General features: G+C 46.0%; 1 protein-coding gene across 5 annotated transcripts in view; it reads right to left on the minus strand.

Moving 5' to 3' along the window:
* KCNH6 (potassium voltage-gated channel subfamily H member 6) overlaps positions 1–21,442 on the minus strand; it is a 125,915-nt gene that overhangs the window by 32,197 nt on the left and 72,276 nt on the right. For 4 of the 5 annotated variants that reach the window (XM_081837623.1, XM_081837625.1, XM_081837624.1 and 1 more), the window contains 3 exons: positions 21,269–21,378; positions 12,716–13,028; positions 10,803–11,011 (listed from right to left, as the gene is read on the minus strand). In XM_081837623.1, the coding sequence (XP_081693749.1) occupies positions 10,803–11,011; positions 12,716–13,028; positions 21,269–21,378 (632 nt within the window). The remainder of the gene's footprint in view (positions 1–10,802; positions 11,012–12,715; positions 13,029–21,268; positions 21,379–21,442) is intronic. The other variant, XM_081837627.1, reaches the window with a different exon arrangement.

The following is a 21,442-nucleotide window of genomic DNA, read 5'->3' on the forward strand; positions in this document are numbered from 1 at the left end:
GAAGAGGTAGCAATTTATGGGGGTTTGTGCCTCCTGTGAGGCAGGAACTGGATCTGGAGGATGGGGAGGGGTCTGAGCCGTTGGAGAGAGGGGAGGGAGAACAGGGTGCACTAGGAGGAAGAGATGGCGCCTGGAGGAGGGGGCAGCGGAATCCCCTTCATCCCCACCCCCATTGTCTCCCAGGAACAAGAGGGACTTGAAGAGGCAGGAACAGCACAACTTCTGTGTTGAAGGAGTAGCAGCTTGTGTGCATGTCAGGGACAGGACTGAGGAGGAATGGTGGGAGCAGCCCCCCCCCCTGTCCTGAACCTTCCCAAGGGCAGGAGGACAGTATTGATTTAGAACAGTGGTTTGCAGAAGGGCATAGTCCAGAGGGGAAAAGCTGGGAAATACTGGGTGACGAACAGCTAGAAGAGGAAACACCAGGAGAGAGACAGCTGGCAGATTCAGTGTCCTTGGAAAGCATTCCCGACCCCCTTCACCTAAGACTAGACGGGCTTTGAGAGTGATAGAACAGAGCGCAGCCGCAACAAGCTCAGATTACCCGATGTAGGAGTGACGTAGATTAATGGGGACGGAGGGGGTAAACCTTTACTGGGAGCAACACCATTTCTAGAGAGAAATGCATTCCTTAGTTTCTTTAATAATCACAGCGAGAACAAACTGGTAAGAACACTCCTTTCATTTGATCTGCTTATTTACTGCCACCGGGAGAGGGATCCGATTCCCAGAAGCCTGACAGTGCACTTGTGCTATTGGAAGAAGGTACTTAAGTTTTGGGTGGAGGCGTGGCCACCCATTGCTCCAACAGTCCAGTTCGACACATAAGCCCAGGAAGGACTTAGAAAAGGGTGGGTCTTCTTTTAACACCACAACATGTCTGTCGGTATAGATTTATCATTCCCGTTAGAATCCCAGCAAACCGGACTTGAGTCTCCCATGTGAAAACAAACCTTTCATCTAAGGTCTCATCCACCCTTGTTTTTGCTCTGCTGCATCCCCCCAGGGAAAACCTGGGGTTCAGCGCTGAATTGGAACAAACAGCAATCCGTTTTTCCACGGATGGCCATTTGTTCCAATTTAGAAATAATCCATGTGTTTTCCAGGGGAAAGCAGTGGGGCAAAGACAAAACTACTTGGACCCACGCCTAGAAAGCATGGGATGAGAGGGAAACCGCTTGGATGGGCCCTCTGTCATCAAGTTCCTAAAATGTAAGCATTCTCCTTAGTTTAAGAGATTGACCTACCTTCCTGCAACAGCGAGCAAGTTTATAAGCTCTGCCAATCATCACAAGGCTCCAAATTCTCAAGAGCTCAAAAGTGAATTTCATAGACCCTTTGCAAAACTCCCGTTAACCTTTAAAAGCAGACCTAATTGTAGATTCATTTTTCATGGCAATTGCACTAATTTTTAAGGTGCTAACAGCTGGGGCAGTGAGTCATGCAGTAGTCCAAGGTGTATTTGTGAAATAACATTTGTTTTCCATTTATTTTTGTTTGATATTTTTTAAAATTTATTTTCATTTATAACAATCCAATAAAAGCCACATTAGTACAATACCAAATTCTAATACTATTAAAAAAGCCATGTTTTCCATTTAATTTTTAAGGCTTAATTTGTGGCCTCTTATTGCTCAGGAGATGGGGGAGAGGGTAAATACCAAGCCCCAAGAAACTGGTGTATAGCAAACATCATTTAACCTAGCTATTGCTGCTATTCGAGCACATATGGCAAATCTTTCTGAAATATCTCACAGGTTTGCCCATCACAGTCTGTATCCTATAGATGTGTGCACATAGTCCCTGGGTCCAGGGAAGTACTTGGGGAAGGAAGGAAGTTTCCGTAGAGGTGAGTGAGAGGAGGAAGGCAGTGTGGACCTAAATAAAGTTATTCCTGTTTGAATTTACTTGAAGTGCTTGGAGTCTGATTCAAAGAAAAGCAACCTGCTTGGGAACAACACAGGAAGTTCACAAGGAACACACAAGAACGTTCTCCATCTCCAACTGTTCAAACCCCAGGCTGTTCTGACCATGAATACCGTTACAAAAGTTGGGTGCTTTCCCCTCTTTATGCCGGATGGCGGCAAGGGCCCAGGTACACACCCAGGGTCTGGGTTCCTTTGGAGAACTGAGACGCGGCAGAGACTGCCATAGCTTTAATAAATATGGTTTATTCGCCTATTTACACCTTCAGTCTGCCTGGAGGGAATCCAGCATCTTACAGCATGGTCATTTCAAGAGGGGGCCTGACTGGTATCACAATGCCAAGAATCTGGCTCTTGTAAGTCTTAAGGCAGAAGGCAAGAGGAGGTAGCAGACAACCAGGAATCAATCATAGAATCATAGAGTTGGAAGAGACCACAAGGGCCATCGAGTCCAACCCCCTGCCAAGCAGGAAACACCATCAGAGCACTCCTGACATATGGTTGTCAAGCCTCTGCTTGGAGAGGCTCCTTTAGTGCTGTGCAGTTATTGAATTGGACAAAGGCTTACTGGGAAGAAGAAACATAACTATGTCTGATTCCCCATCACTGGGGGAATACCAGTTACTACCCAGGTTTGCCTGCATCCCTAGATGAATCAGAGTCACCTTGCCTTCATACAGATTTTTCTTATGGGCCAACACAGCTAACCTTTACTTTTTAATACTGCCTTCCTCTTATTTCAGAATGAAAGAACTTACATTCATGCATGAGTACAAGAGGGGTGGTCTGCTTACGATTAGTTACTCAAGATTACCAACAACCTAGAATATCCTCTATGACTACCTCTACCCCCCAATCCTGACCTATTTTTGCACACATCTTACTTGTGCAAGGCCATCTTGATTTGTTGCACATGTTGGGTATTTTGATATGCTGGTGCAACACTACAACTCATGGTTGAGTGACCCCTGCAGTGGCGTAGCCGTGGCCCTGGGTGCAAAATTCTGAGGGGGTACAACCAGGCACCCCCATGCAGGCCCCAGCTTCCAAGGGGAGCCCCGCCCTGGCAAAGGTGGTAGAGCAGCTCAAGCCCATAGATGGAAGTAGGCAGGCAAGAGTTGATCCCAGTGTGGCTTCGCCCAGAACTCCTCCTTGCAGGCATCGGGGGGGATTTGCCTGCCAAGGGCCACATTGGCTGGCCGAGCTCCCCTCTGTGCGGGCAGGCAGGCAGTGCACCACAGCCCCGCTTTGCTCTGGTGGAGGTCCTCCAGCAGCATCAGCAGCTTACTCGCTGCAGGTGTCGGCAACCCACACTATGCCATTGGACCCCGGTACCTGAGACCCATTTTGCTCAACCTATGCAACAAACCAGGGTGGTGCAGAGCACTAGGAAAACCCCTATCCTTCTCCACATGAACATGAGCCCTCCTTGCAGTGGCAACATGCTCTGATGAGTATTAATTTAAGAAAACACAAAAATACTGAGTGACAAAGCTTGCTGGATATTAAGAAGCAGGTTGTGTCACTGCAATGGCTGAAGCAACAGCATTGCACTGCATTTTGCAGGTAGCTTATTCCTCCGGTATACAGCAAGAATAAAATAACTTCTCCCTGTTGGGTCTGCAGTCAAGTTCGGATCCCATCCATGGCAATGAGATGGCTCCTCTCTCAGTCTCTCATACACGCATACACGCATATGCAGGAGACATCGGACTGCAAAGGGCATTTGGTAGCCTGGTAGAGATTAATCAAAACCAATCAATCACTGGTCTCTGGATTGAGAGGAAAGCACCAATCAAGAGACAAGAGGCCAGCTACATGGCTCTTGAGGGAGGGGCCAGGGAATAGGAAAAAGTGACCAAAATCCAATTGTTCCAAGAGGCAGTGGGAAGGTTGAGTGCGCAAGTGCTGTGACAAACCCTGGAGATGGGAGTCATGGAGGTCTGGGAAGCCGGGCAACAGATCCAAGATGTTCATAACGAGTTAGCCAAATTCTGAACACAAAAACCTCACTGAAGCAGGCTGAAAGGCTCATATTGATTTCAGCGAGGTTTGCCTCGTGCCATGTATATTTGCGGTGCCCGAGAAATTACATCATGACACACTGTAACAGAGACAGACCCGGACTGTTTCACCCATGCTCCCTGGAATTGGAATACACGCACACATGAGAGTCCCTGATCTTGATATGGGACTGCAAGGGTGAAGTACTATGGTATAGAACCATTGCATCAGTTTAACTGCTGCAGAAGGACTGCAAAAGCACACATGCACCAATGAGGCAGCCTGCCAGATTTAGCCCACATTCACCCTGCACATTTAAAGCACTATGATACCATGATGTTTTGGAAGATTCTCTCTCTCTTTTTTAATTACAATTCTGTATTTGATGTGCAAGACTAATGCAGCAGGAAAAGAGACTTATAAACCCTTTACCCGGTGGGGGGTAAAAGTAAGTTTGGGATTCAGGAGAAGAATGGTGCAAGAAAGATGGGCTTGTCTTCCACTTCAACCTGCAGCTATAAAAAATTTCCATAAAACAACCATGGCACAACTTGTGAAACTTACTGCCATCACAAAGGTCCCAGCTGCCCATTAAACTGCCTGCCAACTCTATGGCTTCCTTTTCCCCGCACTGACTTAAAAAATAAAATAAAATAATGGATGGTTTTGCATTTTCCTTTAAAACAAACTCTATTCTTTACTGACATTTTTTCTTTTCTTTAGTACAGGTATATATCGGCCAGATGCCTGTAACCAGCATGTTCAACATCTCCAGCAGTAAGTAAACACCCAGGCTGCATAATTCCATTCTCTTAATGTTTTCATATTGCATTATTTCATCAGTGGTTTGTCTTTGCTTTTTGACTTCCTTCTTACCCTTGCCCCACTCCTTTGCAAATGCGCACAGTTTCACCGAAGTGCTCAGCTTGCCTTGCCCTCTTAGCAAATGCTCTTTTTTTCATTTATGGAGTACTACTCCTAACATTCTTAACAAGCTAAATCTTTCAGAAACATAAAGAACTTGTGCAACTTCTCTATGCCCCTTTACTACCTAATATTATCCTTCTAGAAGCACATGAAAAAGGAAGGCATTCCTGAGGTTTGTACGGCATTACCTACATGGATACTATGAATACGATGATTATATTCCTCTCCCAAACCCTCTTCCTCAATCACCTCCAGAAATAAGCAGAACTTCCTGATCAGTATGTGTCGTTTCTAAAAAAGGATTCTTCTTCTTTTTCTCAGTTTACCATGGATGAACTCTCTTTACACCTGAATAATGTTCACAGTGTTGACCCCGCAACAAGCAATTTCCTATGTAATCGGGGGAAACATGTGTTGCAATGAATGTGTCTCTCAGCTTCTCATTTTTCCACCCTTAAGTTCAGGTCCCCACATTTCCAAATCAGTTTGTAGATTTCTTTTTCTATCAAAGCCCTCGTGAAAATTCACCAGCATGTTAGTGGAAATTTCTGCATGCAATTTTGCCTGATATACGCAACGTTGCAAAGCAATTTCCCCCAAAACAAATCATCTCCGCATCTTATCTTTCACTGGTACATGTACATGCACATGACACTTTACCCAATTTATATGCATGTTTGTACACATTACTTTGCTGGCAGTTTGCGCAGCAAAATTCAGAGAAGTGAGAATTTTGAAGGATGGCTGTTTCGGCTCTCATATTGTTTCGTGAACAAATTTGTCTTTAAATGTGAACAGCCTCGAAGTTCTCCCTCATCCATATCATTATCCACACAGCGCTATAAAAATGAGTGAAAGAGTTAGGGGAGTTTGCAGCAAATGCCATAGGAAGTGTGAACCCAGTGATATTTGGCCCACCAAGTGTCTTCATTCAAGCGCTCAAAGGTTTAAAAAAATCCGAGAGCCATGCCGTAGAGAAATAAGTAGCGGGGGTTTGAGAGGAGCCCCGCAAATCTAATGACTGTGGGTTTTGGCAAATGGTGGGGTAGGACTTTAGTCCCTTGTCCTTTTGCACTGAGTCTCACCCTGCAGGAAGGCATCATCACCAATGAATTCTTGATGATATTCTGATGCCTACCTGAGCCTTGGCATAGCGACAACTCATTATCCTACCTGTGCAGAAGGGGGCCCAGAACAGCAGGGAGGTTTGCATGGAAAATGAAGGATGCTTGCCCCCCTGAAAATCTGACTTATGACCAGCTTCCATTATAAGTTGTTTTTTTTTGTCCTCCCTGTGTAAAGAACAACGCTTAACCCCCGATACATACGCACCCAGCCCCTCCAAACCGTTTTCTCTCATCACTCACCGGCTTCAGCTTGAGTTTCAGACTCATTTCTCTCTCTGTGTTGGAAGTAAGTGCTGCCTGTGTGAGCCGGGGAGCGAGACTCAGGGAGGGGAGAGGGGAGTGGTGCTGTGCTCCCTAGCCTAGACACTGGGTTGCTTACATCACTCCCCAGAATGGTGGGAAAGAGCTGTGATCACACTCAGAAATACACTACACAGGCACATGCGTGCATGTGGTATGCAGGGGTTAGTGAGTAGTACTTTTGGAAACTCTTCAAGTACCACGACCCTCTCTCCTGTTTTCCATCACTAATAATAATAATAATAATAATAATAATAATAATAATAATAATAATAATTGTACCCCGCCCATCTGGGCAGGCCTCCCCAGCCACTCTGGGCAGCTCCCAACAGATTATTAAAAACATGATAAAGCATCAAACATAAAAAAACTTCCCTAAACAGGGCTGCCTTCAGGTGTCTTCTAAAAGTCAGATAGTTGTTTATTTCTTTGACATCTGATGGGAGGGCGTTCCACAGGGCAGGCGCCACTACCGAAAAGGTCCTCTGCCTGGTTCCCTGTAACCTCACTTCTAGCAGTGAGGGACCCACCAGAAGGCCCTCAGAGCGGGACCTCAGTGTCCGGGTAGAACGATGGGGGCGGAGACGCTCCTTCAGGTATACAGGGCAGAGGCTGTTTAGGGCTTTAAAGATCAGCACCAACACTCTGAATTGTGCTCGGAAACATACTGGGAGCCAATGAAGGTCTTTCAAGACCAGTGTTATATCGTCTCAGCGGCCACTCCCAGACATACATTTACCCTAGATCCCAACTTTCAGTGCAAGGCTGGATCCGGTGTGATCTTTTTCCTCTTAAGAGGTATGCACCTGGTGAAACGTGGCCAGGATGGAATGAAATACAAAACACACAGAACAAATGCCATACACATTTTGCAGGGAAGACCCACAGTTTGATTTACCAGCTGCCAACACCTCCTTGCAGAATCATCACAACATTAAATATTTTTTGCTCACATGCTTTGGGAGGGCACAGCAAAAAGCCTCTTCAAATGGGGAACAAGCCAGGGCCACGTTTGAGGAAAGCGCTACCAATGCTACTCCTGTCTACACTCTTCAGCTCCATTTCAGGATGAACCCCAAACCTTCATACTTTCTGTCAGTTACAATTGCAGACCTTCTCAAACCTATCTCTGCATGCAAGAAGTCTAGAGTTTTGCCAGTTGTATGCATCCACCAGCATGAGCAGAATTTGGCCTTTGGCATGCCAGCAGGAAAGTGTATCAGAAGCATAATTCTATAACATGGTGTCTGATGCACCCAGCTGACTCATCATAGGTTGAGCAGCAACATCCTATGATTGTGTGAACAGGCTCCTTCCTCCCACGCCCTTTAAAAAATAAAGACTGAGACACTGGTGAAATGGTGAGGACCCTACTGAGTTTCTATTCTTTCCTGTTTCTTTTATAAAATGGTAAAGGTACCCCTGACTGTTAGGTCCAGTCGCGGACGACTCTGGGGTTGTGGCGCTCATCTCGCTCTATAGGCCGAGGGAGCTGGCATTTGTCCGCAGACAGCTTCCGGGTCATGTGGCCAGCATGACTAAGCCACTTCTGGTGAACCAGAGCAGCGCACGGAAACACCGTTTATCTTCCTGCCGGAGCGGTACCTATTTATCTACTTGCACTTTGACGTGCTTTCGAACTGCTAGGTGGGCAGAAGCAGGAACTGAATAACGGGAGCTCACCCCGTCGCAGGGATTCAAACTGCCAACCTTCTGATTGGGAAGCCCTAGTTTAGACCACAGCGCCACCTGCATCCCTGTTTCTTTCAAAGAATCACATGATTGTATTGTTGGAAAGTACCTCTGAGGGCCATCTAGTCCAAAGCACTGCAATGCACAAATCTCAACTAATTCGTCCATGACAGGTGGCCATCCAACCTCTTAAAAAACGCCAATGGATAGTCCACCACATTCCAAGGGAGTCCATTCCACTGTCAAACAGCTCTTTATGCTCCTTGCTAATCAGCAGACGTGGGTGGTGGGTGGCGCTATGGGTTAAACCACAGAGCCTAGGACTTGCTGATCAGAAGGTCAGCGGTTCGAATCCCCGCAATGGGGTGAGCTCCCGTTGTTCAGTCCCTGCTCCTGCCAACCTAGCAGTTTGAAAGCATGTCAAAGTGCAAGTAGATAAATAGGTACCGCTCTGGCGGGAAGGTAAACAGCATTTCCATGCACTGCTCTAGTTGGCAAGAAGCGGCTTAGTCATGCTGGCCACATGACCCGGAAGCTGGCTCCCTCGGCCAGTAAAGCAAGATGAGCGCCGCAACCCCAGAGTCGGTCACGACTGGACCTAATGGTCAGGGGTCCCTTTACCTTTACCTTAATCAGCAGACTGGCGAGCTACGCACTGTGATATCATAGCAACCCCCACAGCTTTGAGAAAAGCTGTCTAGTGAAACTGCGTGTATGCTTATTAGCCCACAAATGCTGGGGATGGGAGCAATCTCTAAGACTCTCCATATGAACTGAATATTAGTTTATGTGACCCACACGCTATCAAGATCCTGTGCCTTTACCTAAGGATCTTGGGGCATCTTCCTAGAACCTTTTTCGCCTGCAGAACTAATGGCTGATGTTTACTGGCATGATGATGACTGTGGTAGATCCACGACAGCAGAGCGTTCATAGACTCTGCCCTTTCTGTCCAGCCTTCAGCAATGTCCTGTCAGCTCTAATCCTGTCACCTCCAGCCAGCTAATGACCCAGTATTGACAAGTTGGTGTCGCTACTGATCAGGCATCAATCCTGTTGCCTAGCAGCAGCTCCTGGGCTGCAACTGTTACTGTCCTCCCTGCTCCCTGGCACCAAACCATACAAAGTCTAAGTCAATGCACTGAGAAAGCACCATGCCCTAGAGGTTGCTTTAAAGAGTTTAGGGGGAGCTATGTGCCCAGCAAAGCTTAAGACCAACCTCATGAGGTCAAATGGGTGAGAAGTCCACTAGGCTGCCATTGCTATTAAAAGTGTAAGATATGCCCTCCTGGACCAAACTAAAACTCAGTTTAGTCCTCTTTCCTACAGTAGCTGGCCAGGTGCCTCCAGGAAGCCCCAAAGCAGGTGAGTATGAAGTTGGCCCTGCCCATGTTTTTTGTACGTAGCATCTAGTACAGTGGTGCTTGGCAAGACGAAATTAATCCGTTCCGTGAGGCTCTTTGTATAGCGTTTTTTTTGTCTTGCGAAGCAAGCCCATTGACAGCTTAGCGGATTAGCGCTATTAGCGGTTTAGCGGCTTTTAGCGGATCCGCTGATAAGCGGCTTATCAGCGGATCAGCTGATAAGCGGCTTAGCGGCTTAGGAAAAGGGGGGGAAAGGGGGGGGGAACCCGCAGGAACTCGCAAGACATTTCGTCTTGCGAAGCAAGCCCATAGGGAAATTTGTTTTGCGAAGCTCCTCCAAAACAGAAAACCCTTTCGTCTAGCGGGTTTTGCATCTTGCGAGGCATTCGTCTTGCGGGGCACCACTGTACTCAGGAATACACTGTCCCTGAACATGGGAGTTTCTCTTGAGCAACTACAGCAGTACAAAGATCCATGACTTTGTTTAATCCAGGGCTGGGTGAGGAAACCTTTGACCCTCCAGATGTTCTAGTTACAGGTAGGTAGCCGTGTTGGTCTGCCGTAGTCGAAACAAAATAAAAAAAAATTCCTTCCTTGGAGACCTTGGAGACCAACTAAGTTTGTTATTGGTATGAGCTTTTGTGTGCATGCACACTTCTTCAGATACACCGAAACAGAAGTCACCAGACCCTTATATATAGTGAGAGGGTGGGGAGGGGTATTACTCAGAAGGGTGGTGGGAATGGGTGGTTGACGACTGTTAACGACTGCAATTGGTCTTACAGGAAAAAGCAAGGGGTGAGATGGCTAAAAATAGCTTTATATAATGAGATAAGAATCCAATATCTCTATTCAGATCAGGTCTCTCCATGGTTTTAAGTTTGGTAATAAGTTGCAATTCAGCAACTTCTCTTTCCAGTCTATTTCTGAAATTCTTTTGTAATAAAACAGCTACTTTGAGACCTTGTATAGAATGCCCTGGGAGATTGAAGTGTTCTCCTACTGGTTTCTCTGTCTTCATTCCTCCAGATGTTGTTGGAGTACAACTGCCACCAAACCTGACCATGCATGGTGGAGCTGATGGGAGTAATCCAACAAAGCCTGGAGGGTCACCCACCCCTGGATTAAACAAAATTATGGATCTTTCTACTGCTGTCTAATCCATAATAATAATAATAATAATAATAATAATAATAATAATAAATGCACCCAACACCATCTAAGCTTGTGGCCCTCGTGTGCTCTCACATTTCCCTCCTATGTTCCTGTACATCCAAGTAGGTGATAATCCAGATATTTAAAGACTAGGTTAATAGCTGAAGTGGTTAAGGATACGTCTTCTCCATTCTTCCTTGTTTCATTTTATTTTGTATCATTTTGGCCTACTTCTTGTCCTGGCATCAATTCACCTTTGGCTCCCGCACTCTAAACCTGGTGGTTGGAACATTGAGGGATCCACATACCTGAGTGACCTTTTCGGTGACGTTCTGCGTGCGCTCTGTCACCTTGTGGGGTGCGATGATTTCAATCTCTGTAGTAGAGCCTGAGCGATGTTTCTCTAGGTTGAACTCCACAAAGTTGAGGGTGAACTGGGGGATCTGACTGATTGTCCTGTATCTCATAAGGTCGGAGTCTGAGGTGGAATTCTGGTTGGGCTTGACATGGGACGCCTCTGAAGGGGAAACAGGGAGGAAGGGAATTAAAATTTCATCGCCAGCTTGTCAATAAAATTCACAACTGATGGCATCAGTGCCTAGAACTCCACATACTGTATGCAGGAAGTCAGAACAACTCACTTCCTACTGCCAAGGAGATAGGAGAACAGGATCATGAGATCATTCTTGCCCCCCAACATATGGGACACTGCGGTTTTGCTTTAGTGGTATTTACCAGAAATATAAAGTTTTGAGATAAAGGACCTATATTCTATTCTGTGAGGTGGGGATACTTTGAATTAGGGAAACAGCACTGTGAAACGAGTGACAATATAGCAAAATTCAACTCTGGTCAAGGATGGCTTGGATGTCTAGTCAAACATCCAGAGGGTCACATTGGCCCCATCCCTGTTGTAAAGTCCTCCCTATCTAGTTTAGTATAAATAGATGGTAGTGGGCATCTTGCTCAAATCCCTAACAGATGCAAGAAGAGTTGAATATACGTTACACAACCGATAAGGGTCATAAAATACATAATTTTGTGAAATCAACCCAGGAGCAGATATTCTTCAAACTTCTGTCCCTTTCCGCTCCCTCCCAGTTTAATGCTGCCTGCTGTGCTGTTAATGTCAAGGGGCTGGTCACTTCCCCTTCTAAATTAAATAATTCTGGCTTCCTCAAAAGCTGGAGAATATTATGGTACCAGCTATAATCACAGAAAGGGATGCGGGTGGCGCTGTGGGTTAAACCACAGAGCCTAGGACTTGCAGATCAGAAGGTTCGCAGTTCGAATCCCTGCGACAGGGTGAACTCCCGTTGCTTGGTCCCTGTTCCTGCCAACCTAGCAGTTTGAAAGCACGTCAAAGTGCAAGTAGATAAATAGGTACTACTCCGGCGGGAAGGTAAGCACTGTTTCCGTGCGCTGCTCTGGTTTGCCAGAAGCGTTTTAGTTATGCTGGCCACATGACCCAGAAGCTGTACGCCGGCTCCCTCGGCCAATAAAGCGAGATGAGCGCCGCAACCCCAGAGTCGGCCACGACTGGACCTAATGGTCAGGGGTCCCTTTACCTTTATAATCACAGAGGTTATTTGGTCCATCGCTTTTGGCAGTGGTGGGGTGGTTGCTCATTGAGTATTTTTATGAATATTAAAAAGAGACCTGTGAGGGGCCAGATTAAAAATAAGGCCTATCCAAGATGTAGGTCTGGCCTGGCTAATTTGCAGTGTCTTGAAACCATGAGTTGTGTAGGGTCTCCAACCAAGTATATGTTTGGGCGCATGGAGCAAAATCGGAAGAGAGCCAGAAGCTGTTTCCCATCTGCTCCTGCCCTCTCACAGGAATGAATGTGCCTTTCCCCTCTCCATTTCTCATCTTCTTCTGTATGTAGGGCACAGGGAGAAGGGCCAGTTTCCTTCAGAAATCCCAACATTCAATTGAGAGATCTACCATACAATGAACTGGACCCTTGATACGCAAGAACTTCTTTAAGTGGGTTTGTTTCCCTATAAAAAAGGGGCTTTCTAAAAGCCAAGGAAGAAATGTTTAGTCATTGTCATGTGTGCAGATAACAACGCTGTCGTCAGCTTACTAAATTGGGGAGCCCCATGCCTAGCCACCTTCTGCAAGGATTATCAGGCCCCAAAAGGGAACACAATCAACAACAGCCCAATGGCACATAGTAGTTAGAATGAGTACTTGGGCATGCATGCTTTCCCCATACCTGAGTTTGCCCTCCTTTCCCTGAATTTTCTCTGGAACTCAGACCTTGCAGCCTCCAAACTCTCCAAGGAGGAGACCTGGCGGAGGCTATGGAAGCTGCCCCCAAGATGGAACCGGCCCAAACCCCTGGCAGGGCGCGACCCTCGGAGCCCTAGAGAAGGCAGCTCTTGCGCTGGGGCGGAGTGTCGCACTTCAGTGTCAGATGCCGTCTCCAGGCTCGGTCTCCTCTCCTTCCCCAGCAGTGCTTCGGTCTCAGATTGGACACAGTTCTCCACAGTCTTCAACTCCCTCAGCTTTAAGGAGTCCCCTCCAGGCTTTAAGACAGCCAGGAAGAAAGTGTTTCATTAAGAGGAGCTCTTGAATGTTTAAAAGCAACAGAAGAGGGGAGGAACAAAGGAAGGAGAAAGGAATGGGAGGTCCTGGGCAATGGGCTGATCTCCACATTGGAGTATCTTCTCAGCGCAAGTCATTCCACTGCCTGGTTGCAAATATTTGGATGGGTGACTGACTGCCTGGGAGCCTCATGCATGGCCATGCCTTTGGTTCCATGATGGAAGAAAGGCAGGATAAGAATGCAAGGCAATATATACATAAATTTGCATCATTCCATGTGATACTGGTGCTTCACATTTACACATACTCAAAGCATTTCACATGCATTATCTCAGTAATCTCCTCCCAACTGCTCTCTAGGTAGGTCAGTACTATCACCCCCATATTACAGATAGGGAAAATAAGACTGTGAGACCAGTGCCTTACCTAAAGCCTACCTAATGATTTAGTGTCAGAGGTGATTTGAAGCAGGATCGTTTTGGTCTTTTAGCTCAAGGCTCATCCACACTTTCGCTTGACCCACATTTTGACCATATTCATGTACTGAGTAATTCCTCCTAATCCAATGTCTTTTTTGTTGTTGTTCCACCACTGTCGCCTGGGAAAATCTGATATTACCTGATGAATTGAAGCTTGATTAAATAAAATCTGTCTTTGGATTTTTCTGTACATTTGATAAGATCTGAGTCAGTGGGTAAGATCATCTGTCCTCAAGGCACAGCCACGGAACAACAAGAAAAGGTCTTGGACCCAGGGAGAATTAATCGCTACACAATACTCTGATAATCAGTACACTGCATGCCACCATTACTTTAAAGGAACAATACATCTCTAGTTCTTATTCACTTTTTTCACTAATGGTGAATTTATATAACCAGGTCCCCCCACCCCACTGAGAAAATGTCAGTAGAAGTCAATATTCCCTGCAATTCTCCTACAGTTACCTGTTCTTTAAGACATATTCCCATAAGTGAAATCACGATATGACCACAGGGAATGCAATCATTGAAACTAGCACGGCATTTTCTATGGCTAAATTTCAGTTTTATCCTGGCAACCTGCAAGTATTTCAAAAAGATGGCTTTTTTATGTCCATGGTGTCTGCCTGTATGTGGCCACATTTGTCCGTAAACACTAGCCATATGCAGTCTCTACGAGAGTTTAAAAAAAAGGGGGGGGACTGGAATAAGGGTGAAAAAAGGTGTCTCCCTCCTACTAAAATGCTGTTCATTTATGAGATTCACTACTACCAGGGCCTGGCATCTTTACACTGCTTATAGTGCCTTCATTACCGTAAAGAAAGCAACTCTCTAGCAGTTGTTGCTAATGTACAGGTGGTGTGATTAATATTGGCTTGTTGCAAGGAAAGCTACGGAGGGCATCAATTCATTATCATTATAAGGGAGGGGAGGGGAAAGAAAATGTATGCTTGCTCCTAATGAATGTGTTTGCAGCTAGCACAGATTCTTTAGGAAGTAAAAGCCAATAGCCTCCCCTACTAAATCTGAGTCAGTAAAGCAGATAAGTCAGGTGGGCGAAAGAGCTGGCTCACGGAAGGTTCAGTTCTGGGGCTTATGCAAAAGCCCGTGCCTTGACATGAGCCAAGGGATTTGATTTAAATAAATTAAGACATCTGGGTTCCCACCCCCACCCCCAGGCTGCAATATCTATGCAAGAGAACCCCCACCCCAAGATCTCTGGGGTATGTGTGCATGTGGTGGACAGACAGAATGCACCAGTGGCGTAGCGTGGGTTGTCAGCACCCGGGGCAAGGCAAGTAATTTGCGTCCCCTAACCCATGGATTTGCGCCCCCTAACCCTAACCCCCAGATGTTGCGCCCGGTGCAGCCGGCCCCCCCTGCACCCCCCACGCTACGCCACCGGAATGCACCGAGATCTCCAGACAACGGAAGCACCACCTGTGCCAAAACAGTTATGCATCAGCAAGACATGGTGCAACTTTCCCTATCATGTTGTCCTAGCAGCAGAATGGAGCCTTTCCAAAGGGAGCCCATTATCTGGAGATGCAGTCGTTTGCAGCAGGAACACGGCAATATATGGGGACAGTCATGGCGGTAGCAATCTGCTCATAACCCGGGTAGAGTCCACAATCAGATTTCCGGCCACCGTGGACAATTTTAACGCAGTGACCATGCAGAAAACGATAATCTGCTTCCACTCATATACCCCCCCCCCCTTGGAATATCACCGGAGGAACTTGTGGGAGATTAGCAGTCAAACCTAACAAATGCATCTTCTTACTAGTTAGCATGAGAAGGGGCTATGTCCACAGAGCTGCACTGCCGATAGGCAGATACCGAGACCATAGAAATACAATTGGTAGAGAGGGCTCTGTGTGATGTCATTTCCCCTCCGCTCCTGGAGAGGAAGGAGCATGTAGTGTTTACCTGCTTCTTCTTCCTCCCTCCCTCCTTTTCATTTGACCAGTGTTGGGTACAGACATACCTCTGCTTGCTCCAGCTTTTGGCATATGCCCGAAGCTGGTAATACAGTAAATATAAGTATTTTGCCTGCATTGTGTTGACTGCTACTGTTGCTGTGAACCAATGCTTCTTATTTTTAAACTTTACAAGTTGTTGCCTGATTCTTTGCAAAGCAGGGTAGGAAAGAGAAGCCAGCTTACTTCATAGCTGGAGTTGCTCAAAACAGCCAAATTCCCATGCTTTTAATTTTTGCTGCCAAAGGTGAGATTGTTGAACTGTATTCAACCCACACACATGGGCACGTGGAGGGATAAACTGCAACTGATATATCCTCTTCCTACCGTCACTGGGCTCTCCCTGTCCCTTTTCCTGGTCCTGAAAAGATGTGTAAACTCAGATGATTCCTCCACATTAGAATTGTTGTTCTCCAGAGAAGTACTGCCACTTGTCATTCCATACACAAATTTCATATATTTGTTTTTAAGTTCAGTGCATAGCTGTCAACTTTCAGATTTGAAAATAAGGGATCAGCAGCCTCGAAAATAAGGGATCAGCAGCCTCACCTGCCCCGGGGACAGTCTACGGGATATCTAACAATCCGGGATAGCAGCGGGAAACAGCGCTGGAATAAGGGAATTTACCGCAAAAAATGGGAAGGTTGACAGCTATGGTTCAGTGGGGCTGTCAGGGCAAGACTTGGGGCCAGAGATCTAGGGTCACACTCTGCAGAAGGATCAGAAAGGTTCCCCCAAACAGAGCAGGGCACGCTGAACATTACCACCTAAAGAGGGGTTCCTGATGCAAGACCATTAAAATCTAAAATTACCTAACTGCACTGCTGCTGCTGAAGTTAAATGATTACCTGATCTCTTTAACCAAATAATATAGCTATCCAAATTACATCATCACATAAGCAAGCCAATGAGGTGGAGTGGTTATCACAGTGTCAGACCAGGGCAACCTGGGTTCAGATCCTCTCTCAGCCATGATGCTCCCTGGGAGACATTGGGCCTAATCGACCTCACAGGGTTGTTGTAAATATAAAATGGGGGGTGGCAAAGAACCATGTATGCCACCCTCATCCCATTGGAGGGTGGGCTGGATAAAATGAAATGAAATAAGTCTGTTTGCACGAACGGACACCTTGCTGAGTTTATGAAAATACTGATACCAAGCACCTTTATTGATATTTTCAATAAAAAACAAACAAACCCAGCAACAACAGCCTAACCTCCCTGTTTCTCCAATACCATTCTCTACTACCCCAGGTAAGGTGAAAAGCCTGCTAGCTCCCTACTTCCCATGGAATTCTCCTTGGTTGAATTAAGTATACTGGATGGGAAGTTTCTGGTTTTGTTAGTTTCAAGCCTAAGGAACCTTTAAAAAAGACAAGAAAAGATATTATGCACTAAAAATAATTTTAAAACAGGTAGTTGGGGGAATTGACACCAGCCAATACGTTCCTGCGGCAGTACATCAAACCTACACAAATCTATCATAGCAATGCTGGTAACAGTACTGGGGACTAGTTTTGGTGGTGACTTAGAATGACCTGAATCTATAAGAAAGCCTGCAAAATTTGTTTGACCCCCATACCGTAGCAAGCCAAAAGGAAAGAAGAAGGAAGAAGGAAGAAGGAAGGAGAAGAAGAAGGAAGAAGGAAGAAGGAAGAAGGAAGAAGGAAGAAGGAGAAGGAGAAGGAGAAGGAGAAGGAGAAGAAGAAGAAGAAGAAGAAGAAGAAGAAGAAGAAGAAGAAGAAGAAGAAGAAGACATGTACTATTAGCACTGGGCAGGGGTAGAGAATATGTGGCCCTCTAGGTGCTGTTGGACTCCAACTCCCATAAGCCTTAGCCAACATGGCCAATGGTCAGGAATGATGGGAGCTGCAGTCCAGCAGGATTTGCAAGGCCACAGGCTCCCCATCCCTGATATGGGATCTTCGCAACTCAGTATAATGCCATGTAATCTGCCAGCCTCTCCCTTGGTGTGTTGTTCCTAATACCATGTGCTTTTGTTTTCAACATGCCTTGAGCATTTAATGGCAGGGAGCAACCTTCTACCCATGTCTATAACCCTCGAGATGCAGAGATAGGGACTTCTACATACCTATGGGAAATCTACGTCCTAGATACCTTGATAGCATAGTATTCCAAATAGCCGAAGCTAACGTCTCAAGCAACGCCAGAGCTGTACAGTTACTCTCTAGAAAATGCAGCGATCCTCTGCGTTTCTTTATCCTGGTTAAAAAACAAAACCTAAAACCCTTGGCAGTGCAGCTGAAACCTCCCGTCTGGTGTTACCTGGAACGTTTTCAGCCGGGAGGATCAGAAGAACAGCATTCTCTCAACAAGCAACTGATGACGAGTTAAAAAGAGGCTTGCTTCTTTCTCTAGCAACTATTCTGGGCACAATTGTTTTCACTTCGAATGCACCATTAATTTTTAATTAATTAATATTTTTACTCAGAGTGCAGAGAAGAGTAACAAGACGCCGCATGAGCCTCGTCGCTGCCATGCAGACGTTTGCCATAGGTTCGCCAGCGTTTGGATTCTAGTTCTTTTTTTGTGCGTGCCTAAATGTGATTATAATAAGTTACCTGGGTAAAAGGGATGCCGTTTCATCACCACAACTCCTTTCTAATCAACCAGCACAATTTGTCCCTCATTCCGTTTACACAATTCTCTTTGTCTTTTAAGATTCTGTGACTGCTGCGCTTTGTGTTATATCCTCAGGAAATCTATGATTCAGATTGCCCTTGTTTTTTCTTTTTCCTAAACAGAGATAACAGCAGCCAGCAGGGAGTCTGAATTAGATCAAGATCACAGTGCTAAGGGAGGTTCTCCTCCCTCCCCCCTCTAAATCCTCTTCCCTCACAGACCATTTTCTCAATTAAAATCACACACACGCCAAAGCTGTTATTTTACCCCATGGAGCAAGAAGCAGCAGCAGGTGTGTGTGTGTGTGTGTGTGTGTGTGTGTGTGTGTGTGTGTGTGTACTGTGAATATGGCACAGAGAGGATGAGAAAGCCTCTTCCCACAGTTCCATGTTCCAAATTCCCACCCACTGCTCGCTCGCGCGCGCGCGCTCTCTCTCTCTCTCTCTCTCTATATATATATATAAAATGCAGGAGAACCGATCACAGAGTTAGGGTGGACAGATACAAAATTGATTCCTGCATTGCATGGGATTGGACTAGATGACCCCGCGGGGTCCCTTCCAGCTCTACATTTCTATGATTCTATGAAAATGGGACTGGGCTCCCGGTTCTTTAATAGTTGTGCAGACTAGGGTATTTTGGCAGGTGCAGCTTGACCATTCCTTCCTCTGCAGAGAAATTAAAGGTTCAAGAGTCCATCCTTCCCCATGCCTTTTTGCATCTCCCCCCCCCCCCATTTCCCATCTACAATGGCTGTGGCGACATTCTTGGCAGTAGCCTCTGCCCTCTAATGGCCTGATTTAGAATGGCTTAAATTAAAAGCATATCAACCTCAATGCCTGCGCTTGCTTAGGCTCAAACCAGACATCTTTAGCATTATGGATTCCAAACACATCTGGTTGTTGGAAAGCATTAAATACTAGGTACCAGTGGGCAAGGGAACGGGCTGATGTTTCATCTAGATTGTCACTCTTGAGAAAGGGAGGTCTAACTTTTCCCTACAGCCTCCAACTGTCCCTATTTTCCAGGGACAGTCCCAGATTTACAGAAGCTTTCCTGCTTTCTAACTTGATCCCGGAATGTCCCGCTTTTCCTTAGGACGTCCCTGTTTTCATTGGAGAAATGTTGGGGGGTATGGAGTTATGTGACCCTTGAGGAGATAGGTAACTACCGTATTTTTTGCTCTATAAGACTCACTTTTTCCCTCCTAAAAAGTAAGGGGAAATGTGTGTGCCTCTTATGGAGTGAATGCAGGCTGCGCAGCTATCCCAGAAGCCAGAACAGCAAGAGGGATTGCTGCTTTTACTGCACAGCGATCCCTCTTGCTGTTCTGGCTTCTGAGATTCAGAATATTTTTTTTCTTGTTTTCCGCCTCCAAAAACTAGGTGCGTCTTGTGGTCTGGTGCGTCTTATAGAGCGAAAAATACGGTATCTCCTTTAGAAGACATCTGAAGGCAGCCCTGTATGGGGATTTTTTTATGTATATATATTTTTTTATAAAAAATGTTTTTATATCTGTTGGAAGCCACCGCACCCAGCTGGGGCATCCCGGTCAGATGGGCAGGGTATAAATAAAATAATAATAATAATAGTAATAGTAATAGGACATTCCTATTTTCATCGGAGAAATGTTGGGGGGGCGTGTTTTCCCTCCTCAGCTGCCGCCATAATGAAAACTGCGCTGCCACAGGGCAAGGAGCCTTAGGGGAGAAGCTCCTACAGATTCCCTTTGCACAGGAACAGCAAGAGCATGCCCAAAAGACTGGGAGCTTCAGGGATCACAACATGCCTCAGCGTCCACAGGCCAGAGACTGAGGGCTCATCCATGCGTCCCCCTGGTTCTGCTACTTTTCCCCAAGGTAAACCGCTCCCCAAAGCTTGGTCAGAGCAAATGGCAATTTGAGTTCTCTGTGGACTGCCTTTCGTATTGATTTATCGCCAAAGAGCGGGTTTTCCCTGGGAAAGGAGCAGAGCAAGGGGGAAACTGCTCAGATCCGTAATTTATGAGACAAGCAGTAGTGTGGATGAGTCCTGAGAGTGCTTCTACACTAGATACCGTATTTTTTGCTCTATAAGACTCACTTTTCCCCTCCTAAAAAGTAAGGGGAAATGTGTGTGCGTCTTATGGAGCGAATGCAGGCTGCGCAGCTATCCCAGAAGCCAGAACAGCAAGAGGGATTGCTGCTTTCACTGCGCAGTGATCCCTCTTGCTGTTCTGGCTTCTGAGATTCAGAATATTTTTTTTCTTGTTTTCCTCCTCCAAAAACTAGGTGCGTCTTGTGGCCTGGTGTGTCTTATAGAGCGAAAAATACGGTACTTAGTGTGGAATTGCCATCAGCTAATCATTGCCTTCCCCGTGCTTCTTCCAGCTTTTCTCAGATGCCCCAAACGCCAGCTTTCCCCCCAGAAGAATGAAAGAGCAGTGCAATCTCTGCAGGAAACCCACTGCGGAAATCTGGCACTATGATGTTTAAAAATTACTTCAGAGCTACTCTTCTGTCCTTTTGACATGGGCAGGGACCTTATCAGGAAAGTGAACCTGCTCTTCACACATTCACTATAATCTTCGAGATGGGTGCCATTCGATAGCTCCATTTTTATTTTTCCAAAACATTTAAAGAACCAGCGCTCATTTACTAATTTTTATTTGCAGATTTAAATTCTGGTGGACGCTTGCTGAGTTTCAAATGGGCTTGCCCACAGCACCTATGCCATGCCCAGTGGTGTGGATGGAACATGTGTCAACACTGAGATAGCACAATAGTCTCATAGGGAGGACAGTCAATTGCAATTTTGCTTGAAGTTTGCCAGAGGAGAGCAATGAATGGGTAGTACTAGAAGCCACACGTCTAGATGCAGCCTGGTATGGTACAGGTGGTGTCATGCCCTTGTGGGATGTGCCGGACAGGATCAAATGTTTTCAAGCCCTATCCTCCCGGGATTTTGACTGCTCCTGTCGCATTGTCCTGGCCTAGCCGCAAGGAGACCTTGGCTCTTTTTCCTAATTTGCAGACGGAAGGTGTAGCAGGAGAGCCGAGGAACAGGGTGGGGGTGGGGTGGGGGGGCTAACCAAATAGGTGGGCTTATCATTATCATACAAAGTCTACGGTGAATGATTACCTTTCCATAGTCAATGGCTACTCCATCAAACTCAGTGGCAGTCAGAGATTTCCGCCGCAGTGTGAGACGTTGTAGGGGCGGGAGATTAAACTTCAAGTTCATATTTTGACCTTGTTAAGAAAAGAAAAAGAAAAACACACACACACACGAAACAAAAAGACACAAAAAACCCCC

The sequence above is a fragment of the Podarcis erhardii genome (assembly GCF_964252035.2).
Source record: "Podarcis erhardii genome assembly, chromosome: 13".
NCBI lineage: Eukaryota > Metazoa > Chordata > Lepidosauria > Squamata > Lacertidae > Podarcis > Podarcis erhardii.